Genomic DNA, 27,884 nt, shown 5'->3' on the forward strand with positions numbered 1-27,884 from the left:
TAGTTATTGCGGGAGGAAAAGTTTAGCTGTGGCATAGTTAGGCGGTGTCATTATCTTTGTTTAAGAGATTCGGCTGCTTGCCCCACCCTGGCTTCATGAGGAGGGTAACAATTACAGCCAGTTCCAACAGTATGAAGAGGGCAATTAAGGGGGCGGGGCGGGGGGCAGAGAGCAAAGCCAGGCAGGCATTTGCCACCGACCTTGATTTTTCACTTCGGCAAACTCCTTGTTGTATTCTTCTAGTGTTTCCCTAAGTTTCTGGTTCTCGGTTTCAATGTCGTGTAGACGCTGCACTTTTACTTCCAGCTGTTGCCCGAGGTCCAGGGCTGGCACAGGATCTACACAATGGGAGAACACAGGTCAGCATACTGCACCCAGACCCTCATCCAGGAAACACTCCACCACCAAGCCATGCTCTCAGCCCCTCACTGGTGGATTCTAGGCAAGTCCTCTTCTGCTGACACACCCCAGGTTCCTTACTGGGGGCGTCTAAGTAGGTGTTGTACCTCTGAGCCACACCAGCCCCTTACTGTCAATTCTAGGCCAGTATCTAGAAGTCACCTCCTGGAGACTCTCTGGGGGCCTCAATTCCCCCTTCATAGTCCCTTTGGCCACTGGCTAGGTGGGCAGTTTGATAAAGAAGGAACCCAGTCCAAGATCCTTACATGTGAAAATGGAGTGACGACAAGACTCATGGTATTTGCCAACTCTGGTGGGTGTGGTTCTTTAAGGATTTCCATCCATTGGTCAGACAGAGAGATGCAGGGATACTGAGTGGGAGGAAGGGGCTCCAGGGAAGCCTGTCTTATTGCAGAGCCCTCTCTGGAGGATACTAGTCCACGGAAAGGTGCCTCTATTGAAAGGTGTTTAGGAAGTTGATGGACTTGGGACTAAGGGAGTTGCAAAGGCCACAGAACACTCATACGGAGAGGACATTTTCTTGCAAGAGTCTCACAATGACACAGTACAGAAGTAGCACTGAAGTTCAGTACAGAGGAAGGGCTGGCCTGAGTTTACCTGACTGGCTGGTAGGACCAGAGAAAGCAGACCTAAGCCTGTTGACTCCAGGTGATCACTTTTCTATACATGAAAACTCTTGGAGAGAGGAAAGTACCCTTGGGCTCCGTAAGGACATGGTCCTTTATTTTACTTTACTTTTTGAGGCAGAGGCTCATATATACCATGCTGGCCTTGAACTCGGGTCCCCTGATTCCATTTCTCAAGTGCTAGGATTAGAGGCATGTAACAGAACACCCACATCATGTGATGCTGGGTATCTGATCCAGTGCTTTGAGCATGTTGAAATTCGTGTATGCTCTATCCCCTGAACTACATCTACAGCATGATGTGGTCTTTTTTTTTTTTTTTTTTTAAATTGTCATCCTCCTTTACTGATGATGGGTGTTAAGAACAGTCAGAGGTGTGTGGTTGATGGTTCTAAGACTGGAGACCCCTATAAAAGCACAACTGGGGGTGACCCAGCATTACCCCTGCTGTAGGCCTGTGGCCAGCCATCTAGAAAGCCACCAAATTCCCCATTAGAATAGAGAGAGCAGAAGAGCATCTGGGCCAGTCCTGAGACCTTGTGAACAAAAGAACACGTGGGGACTGGGGACATGGCTCAGTCAGTAAAGAGCTTGGTGTGCAAGTGTAAGGACCTGAGTCTGAGTCCCCAGCACCCACAGGAAAAGCCAAGTGTGGCGTTGTAATCCTAATAGTGCAGTGGAGACAGATGGATCTCTCGAGCTCACTGCCAGCTAGCCTTGCTGAACTCCTGAGTTCCAGGCCAGTGAGAGACATTGGCTCCTGAGGAACAATACCTGAAGTTGACCTCTGGCTTCCATAGGGATGTCCGTTCATTCACACTCCCACAGACTGGCCCTCCTCCCCCCAAAAGAATGATGTCTGCCAGTAGATTTACTCAGTATTAGATACAGTTGGAAAAAGCAGACATGCAATTTACAGGACTGGCTTTGGCCTCTGGCTTTCCCATGAATTCTCAGCAGAAGAAAGACAGACAGACACTAAATGCTCTGGGTCAATTTGATCTTCATTTTCCTTCTGTCTAGGAGGCAATTACAACCCACCTGCTGGGCCCCAGGGGAACACACCCTTTGGAATTCTGAGAGTAGAAGAATACCAAGTCACAGGGCTTAGAAAGATTACCGAATCTATTTCTGGCTGGGGCGCCAGCCTCGCCTGGGGATGGCTGTGGAGATTTAGTCTCCTCTCAAGGAATGCTAAACAGCACACATGGCAGATCAGTGAGGGTATATATTCAAGAGCTCACTTAATTTTCCAGTGCCAGGGTCATTAATTTTTCAGACCACCCCTGGTTCCTGGAAGCAAGGGTTGGCCCACCATGGCTCTGTGAATGCTGTTTCACCAGAGTCTGGAATTCTCTGCGATGTCTATGTGTTCACAGAGTTTACTCCACGTGTCATTAGGATGTGTGGAGCTGGAGTCTGCAGCCCCAAGGGAGCCCTGCACTGGGGCTTAACACCAACACTGTACATCATGTGAATCTGAGGCCTACTGGGTACTTATGTGGCCTATATACAAAGTTCCTGCCTGTCTCCCTTTCTCATTCATGACTTTTCATTATTATTTCAATCAGCATTAAAATATTTATGTTATGTTAGATTGCTAGAGCTATTTTGGGAACATAGTTCTGCTAAGCGGGAGTGGCAATAACAAGAAGAATGGAATTCTCAAAGCATCATAGGTATTTTTTTAATTGCAGTATCTTCTCAGGAAAGCTGGATCACACTTTGGCCTCTGTGTCTTCAGGCTGGGAAAATGGACTAAAAGAAATGAGTGAAATGTCCCCAGCTTCCTTTATATAGAAGGACAATCTGAACTTGATCCAGATCAGGGTGGAGAGGGGAAGGTGCTGTACTTGGAGAAAACTCTACGAATGGTCACTGACGTTGCCTTTTCTAGCACAACCGCTAGCACCAACGTGGCTTTCACGATCTAAGGCTGCATTGTATACACGTGTGCACGTGCACCTTTCTCAGTCTTCCTCCATCTTGTCGAGACAGTGCCTTTCATCCGGCCTGGGTCAGTCTGACCTTCCTTCCTTCCTTCCTTCCTTCCTTCCTTCCTTCCTTCCTTCCTTCCTTCCTTCCTTCCTCACTAAGGAGGCTAGAGCGGCTGGCAGGCACGGCCCAGGAACCCACCAATGTCCAGCCCCCAGCTCTGGGGTAACAAGCTCACAGGAGCTTTTCCCACGGGGCCTGGGGCTGGAACTCAGCCCCTCATGCTTGCCAAGCACTTGACTGACTGGGCCATCCCCTCAGCCTCCTCCGGGCCGTCCTATTTAAAGGCCAGGACCCAGGGTGTCTGTCTCTGACGAAAAAATAGCTTCCATCTTGCCATTCAACAGGAATCCAGTAACATATGAAGAGAACACACATGTTATGAAGCAAATAGTAACCAACTAAGCCTTTAGACAAATTCTCAGCATGCCCCGCTGTAAATGGAAGTTCTGGCACTCTTGTAATTATTCATTATGGCATCTATATTTAATGTAACAGTATTAAAGTTAATGTCAGAGTAGCAAAACTGGCTACAGAATGGAAAAGGAACTCAATGTTCTAATAGTTTGATGCATTAGACTCCCAACTTTATGATGGTACATTGCATGACTAAAGGCCCACAGCATTGGAATATTGTTTTGGGATATGTAAAAGCCATTGGTAAAGTACTTCTTAGGCTTAATTTTTATTATGTGTATTAAAGGAACGGCTAATTACCACATGATGGTATAATAGCCCTAGCATGTTTGAGCTGGAGACCAAGACAATGAACTTCAGCAGGCCAAACCCCGACCTGCATGTTAAGCTGGGGAAATCATAGCTTTCTGTCTCGTTAACGATTTCCAATGCCATTTAAACTCCACACAAGCATTGTTAGGTCTCAGGCTGTACGTCAGAAGCCTCCGATCTCAGCAGTTCAATTACGGAATTGTCTGAGGGAGGAGACAGAACACACCCATAGACAGAAGAATAACATGCAAAGTTCTGCAAGGCACCTGCCCAGCCTCCAACCCAACATGCTTTGCCACTATCCCCATCCACCCACCATGACAAACTCAGAAAACATTTTACGATGATCATCTGATAAGTTAATTCCTGAAGCATGCTCAGAGGTAGTGTGCAGTTCGTTATGCAACTCAGGACTTAAACAGCATAATTATATAACAAACAACCCTATCACCTGGATTTATTCAGCACATTTTGCTAAGCGCGGTAACATTAGCTCATTAATTCTAGTCCTCCCTGCAGAAGCTGGGGGAGGGCATGCTGTGATGTGTCAGGTGCTGGCATCTCCCCCAGGGACAGGGATGGGAAGGGAAGCTGGCCAGGGCAACAGGTATGCAAAATGCTAATTAAGAATGCTACTTCCTGAGCCAGCAGCCACCTCAATTACACTGTCTCTTCATGCACTAATTTAACAAGGGTTTCCTAAGTGGCTACATGATCTGGGAAAGGCCAGGGTTGGGCACTGCAAGGGATACTGAGCCAAGTCAGCAGGAACCAGCCTCTTTGGAGAGGTAGCCCAGGTACGTCAAATATCAAAAGTAAAACAAAACAAAAAACTTGGCCACACTAAAGATCGGATGACTGGAAGATGGGTTCCGTATAAATGGGCAAAGAGGGGCTTTTTTTTTAGTAAGAGGAGACAGAGATACTTAAGTAGTTGCCTTAATAAAGACAGAGAGGGAGTCAGGAGCTCAGTGCCGGGCATGACCAGAACCATCCATCACCACCAAAAGTAACTGATAATATTAATGATAAGGACACCAGGGTGGTTCAGGGTGCTAAAGGGATATGTGATAAACAAGACTAACACCTTGCTCTCAAAGGCTTGCCAAAGAGGCTAGAGGTATACACCCCAAAATACACTAAGCAAAAACAGATAGGACAGGAGGAAAAAGAAAAAAATCCATAATAATGGGTACAGATTTCAAATCTCCATTCACATTTATTAATAACATAAACAGATAGACAATAATTCTGCCCTGTGGTGCTGGGGAAGGAAGCCAGCGTCTTGAAAATGCAAGGCTAGGGCTCATCCACTGAGAAAGCCAGCAAACAGTCAGCCTGGCTGCAAGCCTGAAGAACGCAGACTGTCAACCACCTTGGTGGCCTACACAGATGCACAACAAGTGCTCCTTTCATATGTACCGGGAACATCCATCAATGGGCAGCAGAGCCGCAAACAAGTCTTGATAAATTCAAAAGAACAAGTATCATCCAAAGCACATACTCTGGCCACAATGGAATAAACTATGCTCTGGACCTCCACTTCAGAACATAAAAAAGGAGCCAATCAAATGCAAAGTAAGCAGAAGTGAGCAAAGGAGATTGGGGAGCAATAAAACTGAAAAGGCAAAAAGAAAAAAAAAATCAATGCAAACAAAAGCAGGTTCTTAAGGGAAAAAAAAAATCATTGAAATTGATTAGCTTCTAGCCAGACTGATCTGGAAAAAACTTAGAATTTACAAATCCCAAGATCAGAAAATGAAAGAATGGATGTGACCATACATGCTCTTTTTTTTTTTTTTTTTTAAAGACAGGGTTTCACTGCGTAGCCCTGGCTGGCATGGAAATCAGTATGTAAATCAGGCTGGCCTCTAATGCATAGAGACCTGCCTGTCTGTGCCTCCTGGACTCCTGGGATTAGAGGCATGCACTATCACTAATGGCCCATCCCACAGATGGCAAAATACACCTTTAGTGCCAACACTGAGAGTCAGAGGCAGGCGGAGCTCTGTGAATGAGTTTGAGGCTAGCCTAGTCTATATATTAAGTTCCAGGCCAGCCAGGGACATATAGTAACTCTGTTGTTTAAAAGAAAAAGAAAAAAAAAAGATGCCGGGCAGTGGTGGCACACGTCTTTAATCCCAGCACTCGGGAGGCAGAGCCAGGTGAATCTCTGGTCTACAGAGCAAGATCCAGGACAGGCACCAAAACTACACAGAGAAATTCTGTCTTGAAAAAAACCAGAAAAAAAAAGAAAAGATGATAAATATACTTTGGTTACCATCATGCCAATAAATTCGGTAATTTAGATGAGGTAGATCATTCCTTAAAAGTTTTCCCAGAGCCAGGTGTGGTGTGGCATGCCTGTAATCCCAGCAGTCTAGAAGGCACAGATAGGCAGATCTATGTAAGTTTGAAGCCAACTGGTCAATATGGTGACAAATTGTTTAAAAAAAACCCAGACTGGGAAGACAGCTCAGTGGGTAAAGTGCCCGCCATACAAGCATGAGGACCTGATTCTGATCCCCAGCATTCATATAAAATGCCAGGTCTGGTGGCCAGTGAGACACAACACCCCTGGGGCTTGCTGGCCAGTCACCTTAGCCTACTTGGAGAGCCCCACATCCCAGTGAGAGACCCTGATAAATGACACACTAGACTGACCTCTGACCTCCACACACACACTCCCCAGTGTGTACACACACGTAAATAAAACAAAGGCAAAAAAAAAAAAAAAAAAGGAAATGATCAAATCTGACTCAAAAAGAAGTTACAAAAATGTTACTCGTGCTCTGTCTTTTCATGAGTTGAATTTGAAATGGAAACTGCAGTCCCAGGCCCGCTATCGTCCTGCCATCACGGAGCGCTATCGGCAGCTGATGGTCGCTAAGCCAAGGGAGGAGGAGGAGGAGGAGGAGGGGGAGGGGGAGGAGGAGGAGGGGGAGGAGGGGGAGGAGGGGGAGGAGGAGGAGGAGGAGGGGGAGGAGGAGGAGGAGGGGGAGGAGGGGGAGGAGGGGGAGGAGGAGGAGGGGGAGGAGGAGGGGGAGGAGGGGGAGGAGGAGGAGGAGGGGGAGGAGGAGGAGGGGGAGGAAGAGGAGGGGGAGGAGAAAGAGGAGGAGGAGGGGGAGGAGGAGGAGGAGGGGGAGGAGGAGGAGGAGGAGGGGGAGGAGGAGGAGGAGGGGGAGGAGGAGGAGGAGGAGGAGGAGGAGGAGGAGGAGGAGTTCTCTTCAGTACTGCAGCCACCAGTCAGTTGCCTGAAGTTCCGACAAAAATGTCTCATTCATGGGCCCGTAAGCAACCCTATTTAAGCTCAGTGAGTCACAAAACCAGGAAAAGAGATGATGAAAGCGAGGGGAACTTGTTGGGAAGAAGGGGCGTTAAAAGGGAGAGGATAAGAGAGGGTACGGTGTGTGCAAAGGGCCAAAAAGTTCATACACATGTATAAAATTGCCAAAAGCTGGTGAAGAAAAGGACAAAAAAAAAAGGTTAAAGAAAGAACCGTCCCAGGAGGAAGGGGTATAAAGAAGAAATAACGGCAATTTTGAAGAGGGAACCCTTCCCAGCTCAGGAAGTGAGCTCAGAGCCTTGCCTTCTGGTCAAAAATGACACAAAAACAAGAACAAGCTCACCTCCAAATCCTAAAAAAACTATAATCAAGATTCCTTACAAATTTAAAGACGAGAATTCTTAGTAAAGCACTAACGGATTGCTCCAGCCCATTTTGTAGGCATGTATGTGTATCTACTCGCTCATTAGGTAGTACTGGGGATCGCACCAGGGGCTTGGGCACGTTAGGTGAGTATGTTCTTCTGAGCCACAGGCCCACACCAAGTGAGGTTCATCCTGGGAATGCACAATTGGCGTAACACTTGAAAACCAACTCTTTTTTTTTAAACCATGCTTTGACAGTAAGAAAGAAGCTATATGGTAGTAGAAAAACAAAAACAAACAAAAAGCTGACAAGATTCAATGCTCATTCAAGATGGAACTCCTTCAACTTTATAAAGGGTACCTATAGGCTGGTGCAATTGCTCAGGTCTCTAATATCAGCACTTGGGAGGATGAGTAGGAGGATCTTGAATTTCAGTTTAGCTCGAGACCCTCTCTCAAAAAGACAAGCAAAGGAAAGAAAATGGTTGCAGGGGGTGGGGGTGGGGGAGGAGGAGGCAGAGGGGGGCAACAGATTGAAGAAATGTAAAGAAAGATCTAAGGGTCAAAAGGTGGTGGTGGGGGAAACATCACCATTAGACAATAACAAACGACAGAGCAGATATGGAGCAAGCGGAAATCTGTTTTTTGAAGAGGATAAAAATGAATCAATTATTTCAAAAAACAGCGTAATTCTTATCAAGTTCAATGACCTAGCAGGAATATTTTCCTTTAAAAAAAAAAATCAAAGTCGGGGTTGAGGAGCGAGGAGATACCTAGCTGATAGTGTGCTTGCTTCATGGAGGAAGTCCTGGATTCCCTCCTCAGTGCTGCATAAACAGGTGTGGTGTTTCATCAGAATAATCCCAGAACTCAGGAGGTGGAGGCAGGATGATCAGAATTCTGCCTTGGCTATGTAGCAATCCATCTTTGGCTATGTAGCAAATTCAAGGCCTGACTGGGATACGTGAGGCCCTGGCTCAAAATGAAAAGCCCTTAAACAAAACAACTTGTCCAGGTGACAATAGTTTATTCATAGAGATCACAGATTGGAAGCAACTCCAACGTCCATCAAGCAGGGACACGCTGAGAAGGCACTCAGTTGGTGAAGTTGGTGAAGAATCTGAGCACCAGAACACATATAAAAAGCTAGGAAGAGGGGAGCAAGGATGAACACTTGTAAGCCCAGAGACAGGCGGATCTTTGGGGCTTGCTGGCCGACCAGCCAGCCTAGCCTAATTAGCAAGCCTCAGCTCCCAGTGACAGACTGTCTCAAACAAACAAACAAACAAACAAACAAATAAACAAGCAAGCAAGCAACAAAAACCCAAGACAGGCAGCTCCTGAGGAATAACACTCAAGGTGAATCTCTGGTCTCTACATGCACACACTCATCATTCACACAAACATATAACTTCAGTGGACTGAGGGTATATAGTTCAGTCTTAGAATGCTTACTTCGAACATGCAAGGCCCAGGGTTCAATGCCTAACACTATAGTAAACAATTTATATGTATACATACATGTATAATTTTCAAGGAGAACATGTTTTTAATAAAATCTTTCCTCCCCTTTTACTCCTCACCACCACTGTGTGTGGTGCTGTGGACTGGATGCATGCTAGGCAAGCCCTCTACCACTGAGCTACAGCCTCAGTTTCTGTTTACTTTTCATTTTGACATAGGGTCTCATTAAGTTGCCCAGGATGTACTTGAACTCACTTTGTAGACCAGGCTATCCTTGAATTTGTAATCTCCGGCACTCGGCTCCCAAAGAACTGGGATTGTAGGTATGAACTATGACGCCTGGCTGCAGCTTTTTATTCTATTTCTAGAATGTGATGTAGAGTTTTTAAATACACTACTATAATTGTCCATGCATACTATATGCATAAAATAAGAACATCTTGGGGCTATGAATCTCAAATTTTTTACTCTTGAGATAAATGGCTGTATCTCAGTTGGTACCTGCCTAGCATACATGAGGTTCTAGGTTGAATCCCTAGCTCCACACAAACCAGGCCCAGAAGATCAGAAATTCAAGGTCGTCCTTAGCTACAAAGTGAGTCTCTGAGGTCAGCCTGAAGATATATAAAGATCTCTGGCCAGTGCTCTGGATTGATGGGTGTGCGCCAAGAGTGGCCAGTAGGATGCAGCAGGCATGGTGAGCCCAGGGAGTAAAGGATCACTGGACTAGGGATGAGGGAGGTGGTGGCAGGGGTGATAAGTGGGGCTCAGATGGGGGCCAGCTTCTGGAGGAGCGCTTATTAGTTGTGAGGACACAAGAGACTCTCGAATGACATCTGCTGAGTTTCAGAAGTCATCAGGAGAGTGTGTTGACGCTGAGAAGGAAGTCCTGACAGAGGAAGAACCAGGACACCAGTGTGACCAGGCAGAGTGGTAACTCAACAGGTGGACCTCTCAGGAATGTCTGCTTCTGTGGTGGAGGGGCACAATGGAAAACAATGCTGGGGCCAGCCTGGGGCCATTTATACACTCTGGTCAAGCCACTCACCCTGGCCCTCCAGGACTTCAATACGAACATTTTGTTTGGGATTCTCTGATAACTACCCGAGAAGCAGGCAAGCCCCAATAAAATGAAGCAGTATAAATAAAGAATTACTAAGGGCTTCACTGAAGCTACGAGGATGACAAGCCAGCTTCAGATCTGGCTGGGACGGTTTATGCCAGGGAAGACTTGGAGATGGCAGTTGGGCTTGTGGCAAACAGATCCACCCCATACTGTGAGGGCTTAGAAGTCCCATCTTAAACCCCGGGCCATGTTTGCACAGACAGCTCTGCAGGCATCACAGGGCTGTCCCCTGCCACCAGCTCCAGGATGAATGTGTTTCTTGTGAGCACCATCCCAGCAATGACATCACATAGAGGCAGACTCTACTTTTTGCCAGGACACTCTGGGCTAATGTAATCATACGATTACATAATTAACCCAGCTGTCTCATTAAGAAAATCAACTGGAATTCAGGGCATAATTAGTTATATGACAATTAGCATGCTGATGAGCAACCGATGAAAAGCTGTCTAGATACCCAGCATGCCAGGATCACCCTAGTCATGGCTGGGCTGGGGGTCGAGGGGTGGGGAGGAACAGGTGGGACGAGGCCACGCACCCCTGTGTGCAAGCACACCAAGAAGGATTCCCAGGGTCAGTTCAGAAGTTTTCAATGCACCAGTACAGCCAAGGGCTTGGGGTAGGCAGGACCAAGAATGAGGATAGCATGCTGAAGCTGCTGGCACAGATGCAGGCATCCACCTTGTAACTTTCACTTCTTGAAAGTGTATAGTTGGGTGTTGAGGATATGCCTCTGTAGGGAGAGCCCTTGCCTAGCATGCACGAAGCCCTGGATTCCATGCCCAACCACACATAAACAGGATATGGTAGTGTGCATCTGCAATCTCAGAACTCAGAAGGTGGAAGCCAGAGGAAGGGGTTATTCTTGGAATACAGTGATGCAGAGATCAGCATGGACTTCATGAGACTATCTCAATAAAAACAAGAGTATGTAGTTGATTGATCACTGTAAACAGCATGTAACAGGGCACTGAGATAAAAGATGCTCCAAGTCTGTCTGCTGTCCTAGTCGTGAAGGGTGGGAAAAAAGCTGTCTCCTGTCTGGTTTCCAGTTCCTCCAGTGTGAAATGCAACTGCTTTTTGTCTCTTGAGGCAGTGCAAGGAGCCACAGGCAGCTTAGTGCCTGCCTATAACCCAAGCTGCACTGCTCCTCAGAAGTCCCGTCCCCTTTTGTCTTGTTTCTTAATAATATGAATGAAAATGTCCCAGGAAGACAGACAGACACCTGTCAGGGGAATCTTGCAGGTCTCAAGCCACTAAAGTCACTCTACAAAGGTCGGGGCATTGGCCTAGTTTGCCAACATTAGGAGACCTGGAACACCTGAACTAGACTAGCCCTCTGGAACCAGACTAGAGGCAGCCATATTTTTCCAGCCTTGAATGCTAGCACACCAATGGTACGGTGGCCTGAAAACCCAGAGGCAGTTCTAACTGACAAGCAGATCCTGTTGGCTTTCCCAAGGAGTCATTATGGCCAACAGGAAAGGAGGATTGGAAAGGAAGATTCCAATTTTATTTGTGACGAGTCCTCACCAGAAGGTAACAGCACAAAGGACTAGATGGTCATTTCCCCCTGGTGGAGGAACATTAAAAAGCAGACCTGAAGCTGAGCCTGTAGCTCTGCTTACAGAGTGAGTGCCAAACATGCGTGGTGCTCTGGATTCGATCCCCAGCCTAGCACCACATAAATGCGGCATGGTGGTGTATACCTGTAATCCCAGCACTTGGGAGGTAGAGACTGGAGGATTAGGAGTTCAAGGTCATCAACAGCTATACGAGTTTGAGGTCAGCCTGTGGCTTCTAGTTCTGGGAACAGAATAACCCACAAATGAGTTCTTTCTAGTAAGATCTCATTCATCGCTCCAGAGAACCTATGCCATATTGTGGGGGTTCACTTCACTGTCAATTGAACTGGACCTAGAATCACCATGAAAATATACCTCTGGATTTGACTGTGAAGGTGTTTCTAGAAAGATTTAATTGAGGAATGAAGACCCATTTCCTGGCTGGGGTCCTGGACTGAATGGAAAGGAAAAAGTGTACTGAGCCCCAGCATCCTTCTCTCTGCTTCCTGACTGTGGATGCCATGTGACCAGCTGCTTATGCTCCTGCCACCAAGTCTCTCCTCTGGACGTATCTCCTAAAACTGTGAGCCAAGACAAACCCTCTCTCCCTTAAGTTGCTTTTGTCACAGCAATGAGAAAAGTAGCCACCACACATGTGCTTTCCAAAACTACAGGCCAGTTTCCGAAGGCAGTCAAGGAGGCTGAGGCAGTTCTTACACCGTGGGGGTGGACTGCTTCGTGAGGTGGTGAACACTTTACAGTGCTGGTAATGTGCTTCCTAAGCCCTCAGTCTTAAGTGCTCCCAGGCACTGTCCTTTAGTTGACAGGGCCTCGTCGGTAGGAAGCACACTGCTACTGAGTCAGGAGTAAAATATGATGCTTGCATGGGAATCCTGGAAACCAGGAGAAGACAGGCAGCTTGCAAAGAGATTTTCCCAAGGAGCTTTGCGGCTAAGGCCGAGTTCTGTAGCAGCAGCAAACAAGTGGCAGTGGCTTCACCGGCGTGGTGCCTCACCTCCTGTCTAAGGACTCTTTTGCGCCTATGCAGTGTAAGAATGCAGTGTTCACGTGTGTGGGTGCGTGTGCGTGCGTGCGTGCGTGCGTGCGTGTGTGTGTGTGTGTGTGTGTGTGTGTGTGCGCGCGTGCGTGTGTGCGTGTGTGTGTGTGTGTGTGTGTGTGTGTGTGTGAGGTCTCACTGAACCCAGAGCTCACTTGGCTGGCTGTTCAGAAAGTGAAAGACTCACACACCCACACCACACCTGGATTTGTGAGTGGATGCTGGAGACCCAGTTTCGGGTCCTCCTGCATGAGTGGCTAGTGCTTTACCAACTAAGCCATCTCCCCAGTACAAGTCTAAGGATTTTTTCAAGACAAGGTTCCTCTGTGTAGCCCTGGCTGTCCTGCAACTCACTTTGTAGACCAAGCTGGCCTTGAACTCTCAGGGACAGATCCACTTGCCTCTGCCTCTTAAGCACTGAGACTAGAGGGGTACGCCACTACCACAAAACTGATAACCAGGTGCGGTGACACAGGTCTGTGAACCTAGTACTTGGGAGGCTTGGGCAGGATTCAGAGTTTCAGGACAGTCGGGGCTATGTAGGGAGTGAGGACAGCCTGATTCTTTCAGACTTTATCTCAACACATACTTGTGCACATGCACCTCCCCAAAACTTTCCAGAATAGACATTCCAACATGTTTTAGCTTTATGAGTACTTTACAAGTAGGCAGGTAACTGCTCTTACCTGTGATGCTGGTAAGGGCAACTGTTTTAGTCAGGGTTACTATTGCTGTGGTGAAACACCATGACCAAAGCAACTCGGGGAGGAAAGGGCTTATACGTCCATATCACTGATAATCAATGAAGGAAGTCAGAACAGGAATGCAAACAGAGTAGGAACGTGGAGACAGGAGCTGATGCAGAGGTCATGGAAGAGCGTTGCTTACTGACTTGCTCTCCATGTTTTCTCAGCCTGCCAGAGAACCCAGGACCACTAGCCCAGGGGTAGCCCCACCCACAATGGGCTGGGCCTGCCCCCATCAATCACTAAGAGAATGCTCCACAGGCTTGCCTACAGACCAGTTTAAAGGAGGCATCTTCTCAACGGAGACTCTCTCTACTGATGACTCCAGCTTGTGCCGAGTTGACATAAAACCAGCCAGCACAACTGAGAAAGTTAGACGGCAAGTGATTGTCCTGCTGATTTATGTGTGTTGTCCCCTCCCAACCATGCAAATAAATAATTATTGCAGAAGGAAAATCTGAGGCAAGTCACCCACTCAAGGTTAATGACTGGCAGATTATGCATGCCATTGGGAAAATTCCTGCTATGCAAAGCCTTCAAAAGGAGGTCATTCCATAATATTCCAGCTACGGGAGAGGGCCACCCTTTAAAAGCAGAGACATTTATTTCTTCTATCGTCAGTGAGAGAGATAAGCTGTTTCACTCAAATTGTGACTGTGAAATATTTTCTCTACTGATCAAAGTGTGTGTGCAGTGTTGAGCAGTGGGAGGAAGGGAAGGAAGTGTCACCCGTGAGTCTTTTGGGGCTCTCAGTCCAGGCTTCTATGTGATGCCAGCTAGGAGGTGCTGGCAGAGTTTAAGTGACATCTTAAACTGTGCTCTGTGCACTGGGACCATGCATCTGGTCCATGGCATCCAGAGACCATCCTGAAACTCTGCCTTTGCCCACAGACATGGACCCAAATCCATGAGGCTGAGGGATGACGACAGCCTCAAGAATAGGAAGGCAGAAGCAGAGGGAGGCCCCACCCAGGGGACTCCTATCAGGTCACAATGCTGGCAACTGCTTATGACACTTGTCCTCATGAGGTGGATTGTTAGAGAACGGATATAAATCTCAATGAAAAGTGTACTGAATTAAAAAAAAAATTAGCCAGGTATGGTAAGGCATGCTCAGAACCTTAGCACTAGCTGAGGCCGGAGTATCAGAAATGTAAGGCCAGTGCTGGCTGCACACCAAGTGCTAGGCTATCCTGGGCTACATTAAACCCTACTTCAAAAAACGAATGGGGACAAGCATGACAGTTCAGCAGGTAAGTGTATTTGCTGACAAGCCTGATAACCTCAGTTTGATCCCCAGGGTGCACATAGTGGAAAGAGAAAATCTACTTCTGAAGGTTCTAATTTCCATACAGGTGATATGTATGTGCACACAAGCACACACATAATAAGAAACCATAAAATGGGGCTGGAGAGATGGCTCAGAGGTTAAGAGCACTGGCTGCTCTTCCAGAGGTCCTGAGTTCAATTCCCAGCAACCACATGGTGGCTCACAACCATCTATAATGAGCTCTGGTGCCCTCTTCTGGCATGTAGGCATACATGCAGGCAGAACACTGTATACATAATAAATAAATAAATAAATCTTTAAAAAAAAAAAAAAAAAAAAAAAAAAAAAAAAAAAAAAACCATAAAATAATGAATGAAGAACTGAAAAACTAAACTGGGCCCTCAGACGTGACTCTGAATGAAATGCCTTCTTGGGGGAAGCCTAAGGCTCTGACTTCGGCAGGTACTGCCAGCAGCACACACCTGTAATCCCAGCACTAGAGAGGCTGAGGCTGGAGGATGATCATGAGTTCCAGAGTGAAAACTTGACTCAAGTAAATCATCCCTCAGCTGGACCCGGTGGTTCATGCTTTTAATCCTAACACTGGGGAGGCAGAGGCAGGTAGATCTTAAAAGAAAAGTAAAAAAAAAAAAAAAAAAAAACCAAAAAACAAAAACAAAAAACTCTCTGTCACTAAGGAAATATTAGGCCATATTACTGTAACTGCTGAGATAATGACCAATAATGGCTTAAGGTTATTTTGCAATAAAGGTCTAGTCAGTATCTTTAACATGCTGAGATTTTTGTTGACAGCTGCTGGTTTTTGTTTTTTTGGAGACTGGGTCTGTGCTGGCTGGTTTTATGCTAATTTGACACAAGCTAGCATCCTCAGAGAGGAAGGGACTCCAATTGGAAAACCGTCTCCATAAGATCCAGCTGTAAGACATTTTCTTAATTAGTGATTGATGAGGGAGGGCCCAGCCCATGGTGGATGGTGCCATCCCTGGGCTAGTGGTCCTGGGTTCTACAAGAAAGCAGGCTGAGCAAGCCATGGGGAGCAAGTCAATAAGCAGCACTCCTCCACGGCCTCTGCATCAACTCCTGCTTTAGGTTCCTATCCTGCCCGAGTTCCTGTCCTGACTCCTTTGGTGATAACAGCAATGTAGAAGTTAAAACCAAATAAACCCTTTCCTCCCCAACTTGCTCTTGGTCATGGTGCTTCGTTACAGCAATAGAAACCCTAACTAAGACAGGGTCTCTTTAGAATTATGTTTTATTTGTGTGTGTATGCCCGTGGACGCCAGAAAGAGATGTCTGATCCCTGGAGCTGGGGATCAGGGGCAGGTGAGCAGGCAGGGTATAGGGAGATCCCAGCTGGGATGCAGGCAGGACAGCTGTTCAACCAAATGCAGGTGCCAGGCATCAAAGCCACAGGATGAAAAACCTGCCAAGCACATGTGCTGGACCCTGAATGGAAGGCTGTGTCAGTGTCTTTGCAGCCATGAAAATCTTTATAGACTGACATAAAAGCTAAATGAAAATTCAGAGAGCCATTAAACCACTCCATGGCAGTGGCAAGACAATCTGTTCTGGAGCAGTGGATGCTGTCTGATACTTTAGATACTCCAGGGGGCTCATTCCCATGGGAGGTGCCAATCACGGGGCAAGGTATATACTGACTAAGAAAGCTGCAGAGCAGGAAAACTGAGACCATACTATTTAGTTTACCCAACACGGTTTCATGTCATTCATATTGCCCTACAGTGAAGCCACCTCAGACATGAGGATAACCTTAGACTCCGAGCTCCTGCCTCCACACCCCTAGTGCTGGGAGTACAGCACCACCCATCTGGCTTCAGACAGCACTTGGAAGAAATGATTTGACACATCCATTTGTACATTCACTAGGCAAATATTTACCTAATTTCTACTACATGTCAGACACTGAGGTAGATGTCTGGGAAATGATTAGGAAGAAGGCCACATTGTTTGAGTGTCCCTTCCAAAAGAACCCAGTTACCAAGTACAGTCATGCATCTATGAGGACAAATTCTGAGAAATGTGTTACTGGATTTTGTTATTTCTGAAGAAATGTTATAGGAGCTAAGGCAGGGAGGAAATGGCTAGGTGATAGTCTTCTAACATCACTGTTACTGTCTATGTGTTCCCTGTTGACTAACATGTTGTCATGCAGTGTACGCCATAGCTATACCAGCAGGGAGACGGCTGGGGCTGTAGCTCAGTCATGCAGACTGCTTGTCTAGCATGCTTGAGCCTCTGGGATCAATCCCACCACTGCACGAACCAGACATGGTGGTGCACAGCTGTAATCCCAGCACTCGGGTTGGGGAGGCAGGACGATCAGAAGTTCAAAGTTATCCTCAGCTACATATCAAAGTTTGAGGGTAACCCTGAGCTACATGAGACCTTATCTCAAAAGAGAGGGGTTGGGGTTGGGGCACAGGAGGCTGAGTGTGGCAATACATGCTTGTGATCTTAGCATTTGGGAGGCTGAGGTAGGAAGATGGTGAATTCTAAGTCTACCTGGACTACATAGACCTAGACCATGAGGTCAGAGCAAGATGTGTTAGGACAAGGCAGAACATTTGAGCACATGGGGTCCTCATATAAATTAATCTGCAGGTCTAGAGACAGGTGAACTGAGCTGTGCTTGGGGCACCTGCAATGTGAGAAGGGGTGGCAGGAGGTGGGATAGAGACATAGTCTACTGGTAAATGGCTAGGAGGACTAGGTGACCACATGGTCCTTGGATGAGCAGACGATGAGGGAGAGGATGGTGGCCCTTGAGTGGGAACAGGGGCCATTAGCCATCCCAGTGGACAGTTCAGGAGAGAGCTGGCCATGCAGGCTTTCACTTGGGAATGAGAGCTGGACCGAGATGGAGCCGTCACTTTGGTGGCTGCTGAAAGCCGTTCAGGGACCCTGAAGGGTTTTGTTAACTGCCTGGTTCACACTTTCTGGGTGCCTGTTGGTGGGCACAGAGTGAGAGAATAAACCTTGGCCGTAAGCAGACCCCACAAACAAGGGGCAAGAAGAAATGGAGAAGTACAGCTCCAGGCGGCATGGTGGCTGGCGCCAGCCACCCCAGGACCCAGCTCTTCCCGGGGCTGGCAGCCCTGCCCTGCCTGAGCTCCTGGCACTGAGCCACGGGGCACGTAGCTGCCATACCTGTCAGTTTCCCCAAGCTTCCTGTTAACATGAGTTCCTGTCTCTCTCAAGCAGAACTCAATATGTCCACAGGTCCTTCTGTCTGCTACTGGACTGCAGCCTAAAGCCCACAGACAACGAAGGCTCCTGGACCCCTGCCTGCCTGGGTGGCTGTCAATAAATGAGGCGCTATTGACCAGGCCTTTCCTGGAAGCCTCAGCCACAGGATTACCTCATCTAAGCAATCGCCAGACTGCATGACCCAGGTGGAGCGCCCTGGCCCAGCTTCCTAGGTAACTTGTCAGATCTGTCAGCCCACAGCACGTCTAGCATGCTGAGGGGAATGATCTACCTGGAATGTAGGTGTGTTTTAGTTGACTCTGATAGAGAAAACACAATTTTTTTTTTTTTTTTTGAGACAGACTCTCCAGTAGACCATGCTGGCCTTGAACTTGATGTGTAGCCAAGAATGACCTTAAATTCCTGATCTTCCTGCCTCTGCCCATTGAGTGCTGCATTTTACCACAGTTCCTGGATTTATGTAGCTACAGATCGAATCCAGCGCTTCATGCATGCTAGACAGGCACTTATCAGTTAAACTACATTCTTAACTCCAAAATAGTAAATCTAATTTAGTCCATCTTCCGTGTGAACTGTGAGCTTTAATTCTCTAGCTCTGTGGTTCTCAAGCTTCCTAATGCTGTGACCCTTTAATACAGTTCCTCAGGTTGTGGTGACTTCTAACCATAAAATTATTTCATTGCTACTTCATAACTGTCATTTTGTTACTGTTGTGAATCGTACTGTAAAGATCTGATATGCAGGAGATCTGATATGTGACCCCAAAGGGTCATGATCCACAGGTTGAGAACTGCTAATAGCTCGAGCTTGGTGTGGTGGCACATACCTCTATCTCTAATAACTGGGAGACTGAGACAGGAGGATTGTGGTGAGTTAGAGATTAACTTGTGCTATGTGGTGAACTGGAAGCCACCTTTAGATATATAGTACAACCCTGCCTCAAAAACCAAACATGGCCGTTGAGACGGCTCAGTGAGTAAAGGTGCTTGTGGGACCTGCATGGTAGAAAGAGAATGAACTCTGACAAGTTGTTCTCTGGTGGACACACATGCATGTTCACACGTACACAAACAAATAAATAAATGTAAAAATAAACAAAATTCTCCAGCCCAATATAATTATGGAAACTATAAAAATATATAAGGTCTTTATATATAAAAATACAACTTTAATGAGAAAACCAATCTGTTTGTGTTCTTTGGGAAACTGAGGCAGAAAATCACTTCAGATAAAGAATCCAACAGTCTGCCAAGTGATTCCTGAGCTGGGAAACTTCACTGGGGAAAACCCGGTCCAAATGCGATTCTGCACAGAATGTAAGTTTTGGTTTGAAAGCAGGAGCTGAGGTCAAAATGAAAGAAGGTCTTTGGTGAACACGGAATAAGAATTCCCCAGCTTGACAGGCCCCTGCTCTCATCTGGAACTCCCTTCCCTGTGGAATCCTGTGGAATCCTGCAGTGACGGCAGGAGCAGAACCCTCCTGAGCAGGAGGAACCGAGAGAACACTTGGAGAATGAATGGTATGGAAATGGCTGTACTTCTCCTATAAATTCTGCATCCCGGGAGTCAGTGTAGACATCACATGGTTCAGAGAAAACATTCTAAGATGCCTTACACATAAGAGAACCAAGTTGATAACAAGTACAAGGTTCTGGGGGGTCCAACCCCCAACACTGAAAAGTAAAATAAAGGGAGAAAAAAGAAAATGCAGGAAGTATCCATCAAACTTCTAGCACTTGAGGAACAGTGTGCTGGTTAGTTTTTTTGTCAACAGGACACAACTTAGAGCAACCACAGGAAGAACTGCCCCCGTGGGCAATTGTATGGGGTATTTCTTGATTAGTGATGGATGTGGGAGGGCCCAGCCCACTGTAAGTGGTGCCACCTCTGAGCAGGTGGTCTGGGCAGGCTGAGCAAGCCATGGAGAGTAAACCAATCAGCAGCTTCCCTCCACGGTCTCTGCTGTAGTTCCTGTTTCTAGGTCCCTGTCCTAACCCCTCTCATTGATGCACTGTGATCAGGACATGAAGGTCAAATAAATTCTTTCCTGCCCCAAATTGATTTGGTCACTGTTTTATTACATCAACAGAGCAGCAAACCAGGACATGCAGTGTACCCTGAACACCAAATAATCCATTTATAATACAGAAGCTTCCTTGTTGGTCTTAGGCATAGTCTTCAGAAAACACATAATAACATACAAACTCTTACAGAAAATCGTAAGGTCAGAATTTAGAACTCAGAGCATGATAAACAACTAAGGCAATAAAAAATGGAACATGGGAAAGTATTCTCCACTACTATATAAGGGGAAGTATAGCTTGGTGGTCAGTGCTCTGCAATGGTCTCCCAAGTGCAGATGCCACCTGCACGACCTTTCTACATCCTACCCATTTTACAGAAGAGAAAATTGAGATCCAAAAGGAAAAGCAATACAATTGAGACCTTGCAGCAAATCCCATGGAGGGAGACTGGATCAGAGAATTCCTTGTTTGGAATTCTGTTCAGAGAATTCCTTTTTGGTTTAGCTCCAAGAGAGAAGAGCCAAGCTTCTGGTGGCACTGACTGGTGGCTGTCAGTGAACACAGTGCTATAGACCAGGCCCTTCTTGGAAGGAATGCCGACACTGTACAGGTACAAAAGGGAAGTCTCTGCTTTGTCTGTCTGTCAAGGCATGTCTAATACGGAGGTGTCTGCACAATTATCAAACAAGGCAAACGGGACTGCAGTGTGGGGGGTACTCTGGTTTCCTTGTCAGCAGAGGGAGATGTGACTTTCCCTCCAGGACTGAGCCAGGATCCATGTGATCATATCCATCTGTCCTGATCCCATTCTCGATCACATGGAAGCTGAGGAATGAGAAACCTACCACACTGCCCTAAGGGACTGGGATGCCATCTCCTTGAGGAATCCCTGACCAGGAGCACTTAAACTTGAATGCATGCCTTTAAAAGAAGATGCTACTCAATTACTTCATCACAGTGAACGGGGCTGTCAGTTTTAACCCTTCAGGAAAAGACACTTCCCAGGAGCCCCAGAGCCTCTGAGATGGAGGGGTGTGAAACACACCAGGGGTGCTGTCAGCACCATTCCCAAGGTCCTGCAGGTGGCATCTGCACTTGGGAGACCATTGCAGAGCACTGACCATCAAGCTATACTTCCCCTTATACAGAAATTCTGGGCATGGCCACAGGCATGGGCTTCTGTGCTTACAAAAGAATCAGCTAGTGAGCCTGGGATTATACATACACTGCATTTTCCGGCTTACCCAAAGTCTGGGTTCTATAGAATTCACATTCTCCAAACCCCTTGGTTTCCCAGGGAAGCTGCTTGAGTGACCCGTTCACCTTAGGATAACTCAAAACAGTAACAGTCACAGTCGCACCTGAGCAAACACAGTCTCCCCCCACTCACCTGGAACATCAATTAATCTCTTGTACACAGTCAAGAAGGCTGCCTCTGCTTCTTTGCTCCTTTTACTCAGTGCATCAATCTGCAAGGAAAGGAGGCAGGAGAAAATTCAGAATTGCTGAGAGTTCATTAGCTTTTTTCTTTCTGAGAGGCTCTTACTATGTAGCCTGAGGTAGCCTAGAACGCCTAATCCTCCTACCTCACGTATTTGCTTATGTTCTAGTTGTGAATAAAAGTTAAGATCCCATGGATAAGGCTATAGCAAGTCACGGATGTGGGGGCAGTCAGCAAGGGTCTTAGGGAGAGAGCACAGATATACAGACATGGGACTCACGGGCAAGGACACTGGATGGGCAAGTGGGGTCAGAATCCAAGAGGCCATCCCTGTACATGGAGGAGGAGAACATCTACCTAGTATATACCACAGGAAGAGGCTGGGATTGGAAGACCATTTGAATCTTTCTGGCGTCATTCCAGAGGACAATGTGAAAGGCATTGAGAAGTGACCAGCGGGGAAAATTGGAGCATACTGAGTCAGTATGAGGCCCAGAATAGGGTAAGTTAAGGACACTGCTGGGGTTTCCAGCAGGCACTTGGGGAGGCTCTATGTCTGTGGTGTGTCTTATGAACTGACCCAGATGAGCTCATCTCTCTCAGCCAATGTCTACATATCACAGGAAGGTGAAGTGGGAAACCCCGGGTAGGCTGGACACTGATCCAAGGAACTTCACAAAAATCAGAGCATCTTGTTATGCCATTTCCCTCCCACCACACAACTGCCAGGCCAACAGACGGCCCTCGCTCCTGAGCAGCAAGACTTCACACGCACTAAATTCGTACCAGCTCAGGAAGAAGACCTGGAATTACAGTTTCCTGCTGCCTTACTCAGGATCACTCTCTCTCCTGTGTTATTAAAGAGGCAGAAGATGGGTCTTAATTATAGGGCCTCTCGACTGGGCCAGGCAACAGTCTGTTAAAGGCTGAGAGTAATCTGAGAAAGGCGGGTGAATCGCTGAAGAGTGGGGGACACAGCCTCCCCGGTCTCAGGAGGTCTAACACAGGACAGGCAGCAACGCTGTAGACAGCAGCAGCTTCTAACAAGCCACACTCCAAAGTCACCATCTCAAGTCACTTGTTAAATTCAGAATCTATTCTCCCTTCATAAAATAAAACTGTAATTTGAGGGGGCAGTGTCCCAAAATAATCCACAAGGCAAAATCCCCTTTCCCCATCTCTCCAGGGGCTCCTGTAGTCCATGCTGGCCTTGAACTTACTATGTAGCCGTAAATGAAACTGAACTCCAGATCCCCCTGCCTCTACCACCAAGTGCTGAAAAAGGTATCCAATATCATGTTTGGCTTGCCTCTAGGATGGACTTCTTATGTACCTAGCTGCCTTTGTGCCTAGATCCCCACACTGGCTCCAGAATCTATCTCAGTACAGGTCAGGGAGGCACCTTTATTTCCCAGGTACTCTTACTAAGGGTTACTAAAGTAGCTTCTCCTGCAGCAGACGAAGCTTAGGATGCAGGGAGAGTCCTGGTCCCTCCAGTTCCCCGTGGAAGTTGTTTATGTGCCTAAAAGGGAGTGTGCTGAGTTGTAACTCTAGAACCACCTATGAGTCCTCACCCCTGCTGGGCATGGTGGTGCACACCTTTAATTCCAGCTCTTGGAAGGCAGAGGCAGGCGGATCTCTGTGAGTTCAAGGCCAGCCTGCTCTACAGGGTGAGTTCTAGGATAGTCAGGGCTGTTAAACAGAAAAACCCTGTCTTGAAAAAAAGACTCCCCCAAACCAACCAACAAACAAAAAATGACTCCTAACACCTCACAGCCATGCACATGGCCTTACTTAGACATCAGGTTTGGAGGTGACAAAGTTCACTGAAGTCACTTCTGTGCACCTGAACCTTTATAACAGGGGGGCTGGGGAGATGGCTAGGGTGGTAAATTTGCCAGCACATGACTTGAGTTTGATTCCCAGAACTCTTATGTAAATAAACAGGGCACAGTGTGGCAGGCTTGTCATCCCAGTGTGGGGGAAATGGAGACAGGAGGATCCCTGGAGTTCACTGGCTAGCCAGCTGAGTCTGCTTGGTGAGTACGGAGTCAGCAGGAGACCAGTGAGGATCTCAAAAGGAAAGGGGAGAAGGGGCCTAAGAAACAACTCTCAGGATCGTCCTCTGGCCTCCACACACTGCACATATACCCAACACATATAAATACACCCTCCTCAGCAAACACACACACATACACACCCATAAACACATGTGCAGGCAGGGACACACACACACACACACACACACACTCTCACAGTAAAAATACACACTCACAGACATGCTCTCACCAATGAGATGACACAGAATCACCATTTGCTTTAGAATAAAAACTAGGCGAACTTCCTGTGCCATGTGTCTGCAGCCTGGTTTTGGTTAGGCCTCACACTTTTTATAAAACTGCCTTGTTCATTTGTTTCTTTGTGCGACACTCCAACAGTTTTTTCCTAGCAGACATATGCAGGAGACTGTCACTGACTGGCGGCTAGGGGCTGGCTGCTGCGTCTACAGACCAAGGACTATCGTCAGCCACTAACGTCTTCTCCAAAAGGAACCACTCCTGTTCAGACTTTCACCTGTCCTTTTGTCTCAGGACAGCGAGGCAATCATTTCTGGGCGTAGTCACTCTGACAATGTCAGGAATCAAATTCCTCATTTGTGGTTCTAAGCTCTCCTTCCTTTGGCTCCTCCACAAACGCAGCAAGTTCAAGTCCAGTCCCAAGACGACAAGGGTAGGCAGTAGGTTTAAGTCAGCCATGAAGTAAGTAGATATGAAGGTTTTTTTCCTTGTCTTTCCTTCCAGGACAAGGTCTCATGTATTTCAGGCTACTCTTGAATTCACTACGTGGCTGGGGATGAACTCCTGACCCTCCTCCCTCCACAGGTATGTGCTTTCATGTCCAGTTTATTCAGTGCTGGGGGTCGAACCCATGATTTCATGTATGCTTGGTAAATGCTCTACCAGCCGAGCCACATCCCCAGTTCCTGAGGTTTAAGAGAGGCTGAGTGCTGCAGGCCACAGGAATATATCATAAGAACTCAGCTGGTTATGGCAAAGTCACTACCTGGAGGGATCACGGAATTCCTCCAGAGGAAGCCAAATTCCAAGGATCTTTTGGTGTTACTTGGCTTGTCATATATCAGCTGTATTCTGTTATGAAAATCATGTGTGCCTTCATAGTTTTCCCAATTGACTTTTCCCTAAGAAGGGCTAACAGTGTGGACTGATCACCCTCTGGACATACACATTCCAGGTATTTGGAGAACAGCCTCAGGAAAGGCTTTCTCTGGAATCAGATATCTCCCTTGGCCACTTTCAAGGACTAGCAGTAATAACAGTCTACATGCAAGTCTCCTGATTTAAGGTAAATTCCACAAGGAGACACCACCTAGGTCAGGTGGACGTTAAGTAATAGCTTTACACAATTTAGCTCGGACCCTCCTTTCTTACAGCCTTACTGACTTTATAGACCGCTAACTCCTTACCTAACCACTTCTAGGAATATTTAGATAACCTTCTGCACTGACAGCTATGCTCAGCCAGAACCCCAGTTCAAGCCTCCCTGTAATTATCACCATTGGCAGCATCTGGCCAGGTCCATCCCCAGATGGAGGAAAGTACTTTATCAGAGATACCTCTGTACTCTCTAAGAACAGACTTAAGCATCCAGACTACCTGTTTGAGAAGGCCTGGTGGATGTGCCAATTAAGCTTTACTTCCTCCTTTCCCAAATCTTACCTCTGGTTCCAGATCTCCCTTTAACTATCACCAGAGGCTGTACACAGGTTGCCTAGCGACCGAGCACACTTTCCCCCACCCTGCAGAAAAACGGCAGATAGCTTGGACAGATAGGAGCCACAGAAAAAAAGAAGACAGTTTTATTTTCTCCCATTGACCTAGCAACTTATAGATTCTTAACATTTTCTACTAATCACATTTAAGACTATAGTTGAGCACATAGGATTCCCTCTTCTTAGCTATTACCCGAATTCAGTCTTTAGTTAATTCATTTCCCCATTGGTCACTTCCCTTTGGGGTTGCAAATGATAATTAACAGTTATTACCTCTCAATGTGATTCTTATCACCCCTCCGTTTGACCCTGGAAGCCTGACTTTATATACCACGGCTTCCAGGGCACAGAGGACGGAGAAGAGAAAAGAGAATGGAAGAACTAGATGGGTAAGAACTTGAGAGGAACAAACTGAGATGGGGAAGAACTAGATTGAAGGGCTAGAGGAGAGTACTAGAGGAATGAGATGGAAGATGAGGAAGAGCCAGATGGGGAAGAACAAGATGAGGAAGAATGAGATGAGGAGAGAGAAGGAGATGGGAGAGGAGCTGATATGGGAAGGAACAAGATGGATGAGAACCTAGAACGGGCAGAACTAGATGAAGGAATTAAGATAGAACCTAGAGGGGACTGCAGACAAGTGTAGAGAGAAATCAGGCTAGAAATGAGCTAAATATGAGAGCAGAATATAAGCTTGTAACTGACACAGAATAATAAAGTGTATGGACTAAGGAGTTTCGTGTACATAGATTCATTTCTTCTCATCAAAGATTAATTATCAGCTGGTTGTAGATTCTTCCCGGACCCTGGGAGGGGACTATCTAGGGGTTGGACCCCCATAGGCCCCAATAGCTGAGTTTCTAGCTGAGGTTGCCAGTAGTTCCCTGGTAAGCCTTCCCAAATGGTCTGGAATAATCAGGACATTCTGAGAATTCTCGCAGCCTCTCTGGGATCCCCTTCTTCTGCCTCTGCCCCATGGCTGCCGTCCTGAACTATGTGCTAGTCCCCAGCTCCTCTTTCCTAGGTGGCTGTTCTTGTCCACTGCTCACAGCCAGTGCTGCAAGCTGCAGCCCTTTTGGTTTCCAGGTTTTTGCCTGAGCCTTCTCAGGCATCCCCAGGCAGGGCAGAGTATCCACGCCCAGGCCCACTTCCTCTAGTTTCAGTCCAGACTTCCCTCTGGCTGGCAGAGTTCCAGGGAAGAGCAGGGTTGGGAGGAAGTGCTAGAACTTTGGGGCTGATGGTTTGACCAGAACTGCCAGCAGCTAGAGGTGGCAAACCCCACCTGCCAGGGCTGAGCAAGTGATTTAACACTGTCAAGTGACCTAACAGTGCCCAACACAGAGAAGGACCAAGTGATAGTGACTTTGTTCCCTGTAAGAGCAAGCCTGCAGAGACATGTCTATGAAGGGAACAGTCCTCTTGTCTGGACTCTTTATAATTCAAAGAGGGAGGCAGAAAGAAACCCAATCCCAGTCCATCCTTATCTGTTGTCACTATGTGCCCAGGCGGTGGCACATAGGCATGGCAGCTCTTTGGGTGAGGTCTAAAGGCAGAGTGTGGAATCAGGTTCCCAGGTTATACTTTATGGCTCCTTTGTATACAGATGGGCCTGAGGTGGCAATTCTATCTACTGTTCCCACCCCATAAAAGCAAAATGAACAAGAGGAAAAGACAGAGGTACCACTGTGATGACAGGACTAGGTTGGACCATGAGATCACACAGGCCCTGGTCACCCGTAAAAACTGTCCTGCTCCGCAAGCTTCCTGTTCTGTTTGGGGCTCGTCTCCTGCTATGCCTCCCCCTCCAGCCACACCCAGTCACTCCCTGTTCCTGGGAGTACCAAGCAATTTCCACTCAGCCTAGAAGGCGCCTCATTGGAATGTTCTACTGATCCCTGGGGCTCGGCTCACATCCACCTATAAATTGAGGCCACTCCCACCAGCATAGGAGATCGGACTGTCCAGAGCCAGGGCTTATAGACCAGACTCCCCTACTCCAGGCGACCCCCCCAAAAGGACAATCCTTGCTGCAGCTCCCATATTCTTTCTGAGAATGGAAACCCACACTCAGTGAACAACTATTTCACCTGCAGGAAAAAGCTGACGGTTTAGGAGTTTGTCTTCAAATCATTCCGAAGCTGGTTAATATGAAAAGGGCTGTGTGTGGCATAAGCATCTGTTTTTTTGGGGACACGGTGTAATGATAGCCTTTGGCTGTCCACAACTACTGAAAACACAATTTCCCACCACACACATCTGTGAATCTTTCTACAAATGAGACCTCCAACCCACCTCCAGCAACATGACCTGAGGCTTCCACCATACATTTCTTTCTTTTGTCTTCTTATTTTGAGTCAGGGCCGAATGTAGCCAAGAATGGCCTTGAATTTGACATGTAGCAAAATGTGATACTGGATTTTTTGTTTTGCTTTTTTTTTTTTTTTCCTTTTTCGGCGCAAGGTTTCTCTATATAGCCCTGGCTGTCCTAGAACTCTATTTGTCGATCAGGCTGTCCTCGAGCTTACAGAAATCCACCTGCCTCTGCCTCTGGAGTGCTGGGATTAAAGGTGTGCCCCACCACCGTCCAGCTGATATCGGTTTTTTGATCCTCCTGCCTCTGTTACAGGAGTGCTGAGATCGCAGTGTACACCTCCACACTGAGTTTATGCAGTGCTGGTGAGGGAACCCAGGGCTCTGTGCATGCTAGGCAAGCGCTCTACCCACTGAGCTA

General features: G+C 47.1%; 1 protein-coding gene across 1 annotated transcript in view; it reads right to left on the reverse strand.

Moving 5' to 3' along the window:
* Window positions 1–27,884, reverse strand: part of Cux1 (cut like homeobox 1) — a gene marked incomplete at its 5' end in the record, with an annotated part of 173,087 nt that overhangs the window by 107,473 nt on the left and 37,730 nt on the right. The window contains 2 exons of the mRNA XM_059249787.1: window positions 201–338; window positions 21,313–21,391. Of these exons, the coding sequence (XP_059105770.1) occupies window positions 201–338; window positions 21,313–21,391 (217 nt within the window). The remainder of the gene's footprint in view (window positions 1–200; window positions 339–21,312; window positions 21,392–27,884) is intronic.

The sequence above is a fragment of the Peromyscus eremicus genome, chromosome 23 (assembly GCF_949786415.1).
Source record: "Peromyscus eremicus chromosome 23, PerEre_H2_v1, whole genome shotgun sequence".
Lineage (NCBI taxonomy): Eukaryota > Metazoa > Chordata > Mammalia > Rodentia > Cricetidae > Peromyscus > Peromyscus eremicus.